The 9,662-nt window shown below is 52.8% G+C and overlaps 1 protein-coding gene across 1 annotated transcript; it reads right to left on the bottom strand.

Annotated features, from left to right (window-relative positions):
- Positions 1–1,238: 1,238 nt before the first annotated feature.
- On the bottom strand, positions 1,239–7,801 carry LOC105813298 (chromosome unknown open reading frame, human C10orf99). Its single transcript, XM_012647944.1, has 3 exons — positions 7,732–7,801; positions 5,925–6,005; positions 1,239–1,324 (listed from the first exon to the last, which is right to left on the bottom strand). Exons 1-3 carry the CDS (start codon positions 7,799–7,801, stop codon positions 1,239–1,241), a joined length of 237 nt encoding a protein of 78 aa, XP_012503398.1.
- Between the last annotated feature and the right edge of the window lie 1,861 nt (positions 7,802–9,662).

The following is a 9,662-nucleotide window of genomic DNA, read 5'->3' as shown; positions in this document are numbered from 1 at the left end:
TCACCCCTGGTGCTCTGTTCTTACCTCCGTGGTCACCATTTTGTGGAGCCGCGATTGCCTCTTTGACACCAAGGACCACGTTTGTTCATCTCTGAGCCTCAGAACCCAGCACCGAGTCTGGCAGTTGCTACCCGGGAGTGGATGACGGTGCGGGTGCGGGTGGGTGGGTGAGCGGGGAGAGAAGCACGTGAAAGGGATGTGAGGAGTGCGGCCTGTGACAAGACAAAGACTGCGATGTGTCCTGGGTACTGCCACCCCACAGCCCTGGACCGGGCTCCTCTGCGCGTCTGCCCCGCGGGCCTGCTGTTCTCATGCAGGGCTGAGGATGCTGCGGGGAGGGGCTTCTCAGCTCGCGGTGAGCCTCGGATGAGAAGGGAGCTTTACTGAGAGATAAGCCTCTGGGACCTGAGCCATCTGTCCCCTGAGAGCCTCAGCTCTGCGGCTCTGTGTTCACTGCAGGCATAAACGCTCCCCCAGGATGGGGCAGCGAAGGCCGGGACCTCCGGGTGCCAGGCCCTTTGTGGGCACTTTGCATCTGTCTGCCCGCCCCCTGGACAGGCCCTGAATCTCCATTTTATAGAAAAGGGAACTGACGTGCCCAGGTCACACGGAAAATCCTGGGCAGGGCAGGGTGCTGAGTGCCGGTGTGTTGGACCCGACGCCTTGGTCCTGTCTCTGCCTCACGTGGCTGGATTGTGCTGTGATGAAGGGGCCTGCAGGGAAGGCGTCAGGGACACGATGCTTTTAGCAGAAAGTTGGGCTCAGGCCCTATCACTGACTGTCTCAAACAAGGAGGCTGCCCGCATTTTGTTGGATTATTTATTTATTGTTTGTGTGTTTGGATTGGATGTTCTCTCATGTCAGGAAGTCAGGATGGGAGTCCCTCGGGGCCATTGCAGGCTGGGCGGCTAAATGCCAGGAGGTCAAATGGATCTAAGGATGGCTGAGACTCTGCAGGCTTGGCTGGCCACCCTTGGGTGCTGGCCACCCTGCACTCCAGCAGGCTTGGGTGTCTCTGGATTTATAGCTGCCACCGGTCATGGTGGAATCCTCGACTACCAGAGACTGGGGACTGGGACCTGGAGTTCTAGAACCTTTCCAGGGCCCATGTGCCAGAGATGAAGCCCTCCAACATTTCAGCTCATTGCCCCGAAAGCTGAAAAGGGCAACTTGAGGCTGCTGGGTGGCTCAAGCGCTGGGCATGACGGTCTCCGCTGTCCAGAGACTTGCTTCGGGAGCTAAACCTGTGGGAGTGCCCCAGGCACCACCCAAGAGCTGGTCCCTGGGTTGAGCTTGCACAGTCTGCAGAGCCTTGCACGGTGTCCTGGGAAGAGCAATGGGTAGATAAGAGGGACAAGGACAGGAAGGCAGAGGAGCGGGCCAGAGCCGAGGGTGGAGAGAGGGAGAAAAACACAATTAAGATTCATTTTCAAATATAAAGATTTTTTAAAAATCAAAGCAAGTATTAAATCTCACCCTCCTTCCCGGAGGCCCAGAAGGGGCCTTTCATGCAAACACTACCATCCCAGACTATTTCAGTCTCAGGAGGGGGAAGTCTAATTTCCTGGCAGAAGACGGAGAGAAGGTGGCTTGTTCTAAGCAGAACCCACCTGAGTTGACCGGGGTCTGAGAGGCCTGTTTCTGATGGCCTTGTTAGGAGGGTCTGCCGTGAGGACAGTGTCACTTGGATGTGCAGGACCTCAGACACTCCCCCCACCCCGCCATCTCCTCCCAGACAGCATGTGCCGGGCGATGTGTGCCCCAAAGCCCCATTTGCATCTTTTGATAAACCGGTCCCATTTATGGGAGGAATAATCCACAGGAAAGAAAAAACTGCATGCATTAAGCTATTCTTCACAGTTTTGTTTTTAACTGCAGAAAAAAAGTTCTGGAAACCATCTGAATATCCTATGATAGAGAAATCCTTAATTTGTAATGATACCTCATGTGGATAGATATGCTTCATGGGGACAAAACCCCATGGTTATGAAGACTATGTAGCAACACAAAGAAAAATGCTTATGACCTAATTAAAAATTAAAAAACAGGGTACAATAAAAATAAAACCAGGTAAACACGTTTGTATAAGAAGGACAAATACTGCATGATCCCACTTATATGAGGTGGGATCTAAAATACTCAAACTCATAGAAACAGAGAATAGAATGGTGGTTGCCTGGGATGTCGGGAGAAGGGAGAAACGGAGAGCTGTTCAACTGGTAGAAAGCTTCAGTTGTGCAAGACGAATTAGTCCTAGAGATCTTGTGAACAGAGCACCTTTAGTTTACAAAGCTATATTTTACACTGAAACAGTTAAGAGAGTAGATTTCAAGTTAAGTGTTTTTACCCACCACACACACACAAAGTAGTGCAGGGAAACTTTTGGAGGTGATGGACATGTTTACTATTTTGATTGTGGTGTTTGTTTCATGGCTGTGTGTATATGTTCAAATCCATCACATTGTAAACACTAAATATGTGTAGTTTTTTATGCATCAGTTACACCTCAATAAAGCTGTTAAAATTTTTTTAAAAAACATGTTTATATAAAAAAGGGAGACATATACAAATGAGAAGGATTATTAAGTCACGGGAATGAGATTATTTTTTTTTCCTCCTCCTTTTTCCAAATTCTTATTATATGCAATGTGGTGTGGTAGTTAAGAACAGAGAATCTGGAACAGATTATTTAGAACCCAGCTCTACCACTTACTAGCTGTGTGACTTTCGACAAGTTACTTAACCTCTCCGTGCTTTAGTCCCTCACCTGTGAAAATGAGGATAGTAATAGTATCTAACTCTTAGGAATATTCTGAGCATTAAATAAGTTAGTAGATATTAAGTGCTACAACTATTAACTGATATGTAAGCACCAGCTTACGTGCCAAAAAAAATAAGTTTAATTGTCGTAAGTCATCCAAAGGCCTGAGGAAGGCCCCAGGGTCACAGCCTTCCTGGCTAGAGGGGTCCACGTGGCCGTCAGTCTGACCACAGCTTAAGCCGAGCAGCCTGGGCTTGTGGCCAGTGCCTGATGGCCCTCCAGAGCGACAGAGTCTGCAGAGTGAACATGCCTTTAAAACAACTGCTGCTGTGCCAATGCTGCTATACAGATTGCTACAGGCTTTCTAAATACTTTAGAGAAAGCCTTTTTTTTTTTTTTTTTAGTGAATTGGTAAATGTAATAAATTCAGCATATCAGCCATTTAGCACATTAATTTTTGAAGATGGCTTTGTCACATTGACCCAGAGCCCTGGCGCTTCCACATCTTGTTGTCCCCATGGGCCCAGCACAGCACTGAGATACAGAGCAGTACCCAAGGAAGACACTTTAGAACAAGGACCAGTCGCTGTTTGGCAGGTGCGTGTCACAGCTGGGGTCGTGAGCTCACGGACGTCCTCAAGGCAGCCAGGGTGCGTTTCTCTTTCTGCAGGCAGATGCAGGGCACTGTCACATGTCAGCGAACTGGAGTACACAAGGCCGATCCCGGAACCTGGCACAGCAGCAGTCCTGCTGTTGCTTACACAATACTCTAGGAACACCGACTCATCTTCTCCCTCCTCTCTGAATCCCCGGGGTCAGCCCCATGAGATGGCGGGCGGAGCCATCAATCCCAGGCGAGAATGTGCAGGCTTTGGCTTTCTGTGCTGGAATTGCTGGTCTGTCGCACCAGCAGCCCTGGCAGGGCTCGGCCCCCCTCCATGGCAACAGCAGGGCATGTTCACAGGGCACATGTGGCAGGCTGGGACATGACCCCGCTGACTCATCGCTGTAGCCCGCGAAGGCCAATTCTATCATCATACCCTTTCCATCCCCTTTTCACAGAGGGAGCCTGAGGCTGAGCAACGCTGGGCGACCTGCTGAAGGGCGCACAGCGAGCGGGCGGCGGAGCTGGGATTCCAGCCCAGGTGGCACTTCCTCCTGGAAGTCTGCCGTTCCGCCCACTGGGGCACACCCACGTCTTCATACACATTATGCAGGAAACTTTCTTTCTGGGGGGACGCATTTGGTTGTAGTGGAAAAAGGAGAACAGATCCTGGTTTCTGGCTCTGCCTCAGTTTCTTCCTGAGCCTCAGTTTCTCAATCTATGCAGCAGGGACAAGACTTCTCTAGGTGGTTCCAAGCATTTAAATGAAATCACATGGTAAGGACCCAATAAATACAGTTATTTCGCTCTTCTTGTTCTAAGTTGTTTATAGCTTTCTGCAATGGAATTTTTAAAATATACACATGAAAAGAAATCTAGTCTTGACACAGGAGCCACAGACCCGGATGGTTCTCCTAAGCACCCTTGCACTGCGCACAAGGAGTTAACCCGGCTGTGTTTGCTAGGGCTGTTTGTGCGTGTTTGTGTGTGTGTGCGCGTGTGCTGTGTGCGTGTGTCTCTGTGTGCGTAATGTGTATATGTGTGTGTCTCTGGATGTTTGTGTATGGGTTTGTGCGTGTATAGCATGCGTCTGTGTGTAGTCGTGTGGTGTGTGTGTGTCTCTGTGTGTAGCACGTGTGTGTATGTGGGTGCTCACACCCCCTCTACTTCTCTTTACCACCTCTGAGCAATCCATGCCACAGACGCCAAGGGGAGAGGGGAGGGGATGAGCCCTCCCTGGCGCGGCCCCCATCTCTCTCTTTGGAAGGTTTTCACCTTCTTTCACAGAACCGCCCTCCTCGCCAGGCCTGGGGGAGCAGAGCTGCAGCCAGCCAGCCTCACCCCCGCCCCCCCATCGCCTAAGCGGGTGCCTCACACTCCGCTTCAGTGAGGGGTGTGTGAGAACTGGCTATTTTTACCCGGCCCGCTGGGTGCCATGCCAGTTGGGAAGGAGGGGCTGTCAGCTTCTCCGGGAGAAAAGGTCTGCAGCTAGACCCATCCTGTCTCGCTCCCTCCTTCTGCCTACCCCCTCATTTACATGCGAGCTGCCCCTTCTGTGGACAGGACTCTTGGTGGCTGGGAAGGGTTTGGAGGCTCTGGTGCCATGGTCCCAGAGAGTAGGGCAGGGTCGGGGGGGCAGGCCTCTCTCGGTCTCCTGGGGAGGGCACTGCGGCTGCGGAGAGTCCAGACAGCAGCCCTAGGTTGGTGTCAGGCTGTCTGGCTCAGGCTCCGCAGCCTCCAGTGGGGCCCCGTCTGTTCCATGCTCTGGGACCCTCCTACCAAAGGCAGCAGAGGTCCAGCAGCCCTAGTCTCCCACCTGGGCTAGGCGACTGCAGTGCCTCCGTCTGTCCCAGGCCTGGAGCCCCCACGTTGGGAGCTGGGTGCCTGCAGCCCTCCCTGGGCCAGGCCTTGAGGAAGAGGACAGCCTTGCTCTTCTGGGCCTCACTCTGGGGCATGGAGCCTGGAGGCTGCCTGGCTGCACCTCTGGGGGCTGCATCACCCCCTGCCAAGCTGGGGCTCTCTGGACCCGTGTGCCCCCCACCGGCTGGTGACCTGAGCTGGCTGTGCTCCAGGTCCATGGGACTCGCAGGCAGCTTTGGTTTGTGGCTCCTGTGAGCACCTTCTGACACAGCTCCTCTCTGTCTTCCATGCCTCCCTTTTGCCCACCTGGGGCTTCGCCCCTGTGGCCTGCTCCGCCCGCACCCCCATCTCCGTGATCCCGGGTGGGCTCCTGGCCTTTCCTCAGGTCTCAGAGATGCCCCCTCCTCTGACACCTCCACCCAAGGTAGGGGTGCTTTCCCACACCATCGTCTAATTGCATCTTGTTCCTTTCCTTGGTAGATATATTCAGTTCGAAATGACTAATTTGTTGCCCTTTTGGGGGGATCGATTTCCCCCATGGGATTGTAAGCTCCATGGGGCTGAGAGCACACCTGATGTGGCCCCCTCTGGACTCGTGCCCGATCTCAGGTGCGGGTGGGGGCTGATCGGCACATGTGGCCTGCCCGTGCCACTGCAGAACCTCCCCGACTCCCGAATCTGGGCAGGGTGGGTGCTTACCTTTCAGGGCTCTCAGGTTGTGGCCAGGAACGCGCTGGCAGCAGGGCCTGACTCTCCAGGTCTTGGCAGGACGCCTTCTCCCTGAGCGTAGCCGCAAAGGAGCAGAGACCCTCCCTTAGCGAGCTTGTTTGTGCAGGAACGACCTGAGTGAGCTTCCACTCCTAAGGCCCAGGGTTCAGAAATATTTATTCAAGGAAACGCAGATCAAACCAGGCTACAGTCGGGCTCAGGCCCAAGGGAAGGGGTAGCCTTGTTGTAATTTGCTTTTCAGAAATAACAATGTTGGTAGATTTTTCTGCTCCCGGAACACATTGTCCTCATGTTCCCGTCTCAGAAACAGTTCAGCAGGGTGACTCGGAAATGTCCGTGCCCTTCGACACAGCCATTCTCCCCTTGGTGACCTAGTCTGAGAAAATAAGCCTGAATATGAAAAATATTTTATGTACACATGTGTCTTTTACCATATACTTAAAATAGTGTGAAGTGTGAACCATGTAAATGTCTCAGCATGTATATTTGTGACAGCACATTCACTGGATGGCAAGTTATACCTAAAAATATTAGGTATATTCAGGAATGTGCCAGAGATAGTCCTGCATGGGTAGGACACTTTATGGGCAAACGTCTCCATCCTCATTGAACTGTCATTAGGGAAACACTGGCCACCTCTAACATGTCCAGATAGATGGGTCTGATAAACCGCATGCCATGAACTGTGTTTATGAGGAATTCTGTGCACTGTTTTTTCTTATCATATACGTGGCACATTTTCATTGCAGAAACTTTAGAAAACAAATACCTCCTATAATCCCCCTGCTCAGAGATGGCAGCTGCTGACATTCTGGTATAAATGTTTCCAGAATAACTTCGATCATAAATATTTTGGGTGATTACAATAACACAATGATAAATTAAAAAGAGACAACGTGTGGAACATATAGTCAACACACAGAGAGACATCAATTAAATTTTAAAATGCTGCACGCAAGATTGAAAGGAAATAAACACAGCGTTGAACATGGCTATTCTTGAATCATGAAATTGTGGGTGTTTCCCCTCTTTATATATTTTTATATTCCTGGCTCCAAAAAATGTTAAAATAACCGTAACCACTACAACAAAAAATAAAAGCAGGCAGTTTCTAGAGGGTTAGGGAAAAGGAAAAGCTCAAAATACTCAGCTATCTGAATCAAGAGTCAGAAGAGCTACATCTTCATATCCACAGAGGGGAAAAGACCATGTGCCCCACCCCTGAACACGCATAAACATACCCCACCCCCACTACAGACACCCTCATCCCGCCTGCCGTAGTTGTTTTCTGGGCGCGAGGTTTGGGGATGTTCAGACTCGGATGGTCACCCAGCACTAACGTGCTCTGTTCCAAGCATGGTACAAGCACGACAGAGCGGCTCCGGAATCTCTAGACAGGTAGGACGTAGGCATAGCAACCCGGATGCAAGCGCCCAGCCTGGAGAACTCCCAGCATGGTCAGAGCGGGAAACTTCTGCCCGTTGTGTGTGTGTTACTGTGGTAAGCACCCTGCTTTCCTTAGCGTGTGAGTGTGTTTTGTGGAGCAGGGGCTGTGGATGGAGACTGTGGGGCCTAACGCCCCAGAGCCACCTGCTGGAGCTGCCGCTGTGGTTAGAGGTGCTACGGAAGTTCAGGAACGAGACCCCCGTCTCTGCAGGGCCCAGCACTGCCTGCCAGGGCCTGCCCCCTGCACAGTTCAGGGATGGAAACTTCCCAGATGCTGGAATCCCAGATGCTGGAATCCCTGCTCAGGCCCGACACCCCAGGGCAGCCCTACCTTCTGCGGAGAAGACGGAGAAGCAGAGAAGCAGGATGCAGAGCAGGCTGGAAAGCACTAGAAGCCTCATGGCAAGGTGGCAGAACCTGGAACCTCGTGTCCTGAGGAGGGAGCTGTGTGCAGAAGTCCTCCCTTGAGGCCACCACAGACATTTATAGAGTGATGAGAGGTTTTCCCAATGGGCAGGGCACCAACAGACTTGGAATTCTCCCAAAGGGTAGAGTCAGCCTCTCCCAAGAAGAAAACCAGCTTTTCAAGAAGCATTTCGTGACCTGTAACACAGAGAGCTGTAAATGCCCAGCTGGGAGAGCTCCCAGCACTGGCCTCAGTGGTCAGAGCAGGAACCTTCTGCCGGGGAACAGCCACTGCCCAGGGTTGAATGTTAACTTTTAGTGTCAGTAAAAATCCATCAAATGCAAATCTTCCTGCTCGTTCCTCAGATGTGGCTGGGAGAAGGACCATGTCTCCAGCAACCGGTGAAATGTAGACAGCACAGACCCTGGAGTCAGACGACCTGGGTTTGATCAGCTGTGTGAACTTGAACTTGTCCTTGAATGTCTCTGAGTCTGCTACCCATCTGTGAAATGGGCACAGGGCTACCTCTCTCACAAGCCTGCATGGGCCTGTGTATGAGAAGCCATCTGCACCAAGGTGGAGGCTCATGTAGCTGTTAAAGGGGTGGGGTCCCAGCTGGACCTTGATGTTTTTGACAGTGATGAAACGAAAGGGCTCTTCAGGGGCAGGTTCAGCCTGAGTAAAGGCCTGGAGGAAGGGAGCCTCCGGCCAGGGCAGGCATGGGGAGAGGCTGCCCACAGGGGCAGGAGGCCCAGTCGTCACCCATTCATTGAACACATGCCCTGGGCTGGGTCATGTGCTTGGCCCCAGGGACACAGAAGACCAAGAAGGAGCTTCTGTTGGTGGAGGCAGCTGTGTAGACAAGTGACCACCACATGACACCGTAAGTGCTGTCTGTGCTAAAGGCCAGGGAGGTGGGTTGCTCAGTCGGGGGGTAGGACAGGGAGAGGAGGCTTTGCAGAGATGGCTGAGATTGGGCAGGGTGAGGGGAGGGGCTGGCATGGTAAGCCAGGTCGTGTGGGCTTCTTGGACCAGCAGGAGTCAGACCGGCTAAGGCATGAAAAAGGGAGGTATGGGTGTCCTTTAGCCAGGTAGAGACTGATGACAAGAGTGCTTTGGGCTCCTCTTCCATCAGGGCGGGTCTCTGGGTGTCCCTTCAATAATGGCACACGGGTGCCTGAGCACCTGCCAGGCCCTGGGCAAAGTGGTGTCCGGGAGTCCCATGCCCCCAGGCCTGTGGGAGATGGTGGGCCGGTGGGTGGAAGGGACATTCCTCAGGAGAGATTAGTGTGCTTCCCACACACCCTGCTGAGCCCCTGCCTGGGCTACTCTCAAACCTCCACTCCCAAACCAGTTCCTGCTCATCCTTCCAGCCCCAGCTAGAGAATCTCCTAGAGGTGGCGTTGACGTGTGCTGTGACTGTTAGCTCTCAGCATGGTGTTTCCCACCGGACGTCGAGCTCCTGGAGACGCAGGGCCTGAGCCCAGGGGTGAACGATGCGCAGGATCCCCGAGGGTCGCAGCAGGCAGTGTGGGCCTGTTGTACCTTTACACCTGGCAAGGGCTCTCTGGTCAGCTGTGAGCGGTGCAGGGCTCTGCAACAAGGGGACATGCTGAGGGTCCACCGTGACACCCACATGCCACCTGGCCTGGGGAAGCTGTCATCGGGAGATGGCTGGGAGATCACACTCGGGCAAGAGGAGGAAACCCGGCCCGATGGCCAGAGGATGAAAGAGCTGGGAGCATGCAAACACCCTTCAAGCAAGGAGGGAGAAAGGAAAATGCGTGGGGGGTGGTTTCCATGTCGTTAAGCGTGGTGTGGGGGTTGTCCCTGGCTGAAGAAGAAATGTGGTTTTT

This window comes from Propithecus coquereli, unplaced genomic scaffold (assembly GCF_000956105.1).
Source record: "Propithecus coquereli isolate 6110/MARCELLA unplaced genomic scaffold, Pcoq_1.0 Scaffold109, whole genome shotgun sequence".
NCBI classification, from domain to species: Eukaryota; Metazoa; Chordata; class Mammalia; order Primates; family Indriidae; genus Propithecus; species Propithecus coquereli.
This window is presented reverse-complemented; position numbering and strand designations above follow the sequence as displayed.

Excerpts from the sequence above, each read along its gene's own strand:
- LOC105813298 (XM_012647944.1), bottom strand. The coding sequence starts at position 7,801 with ATGAGGCTTCTAGTGCTTTCCAGCCTGCTCTGCATCCTGCTTCTCTGC. Across the intron at positions 6,006-7,731 it reads CTCCGTCTTCTCCGCAGAAG|GGAGAAGGCGTCCTGCCAAG; the intron begins GTAGGGCTGCCC and ends GGCTACGCTCAG. Across the intron at positions 1,325-5,924 it reads CAACCTGAGAGCCCTGAAAG|GACACCGTGCAAGGCTCTGC; the intron begins GTAAGCACCCAC and ends TGCTCTTCCCAG.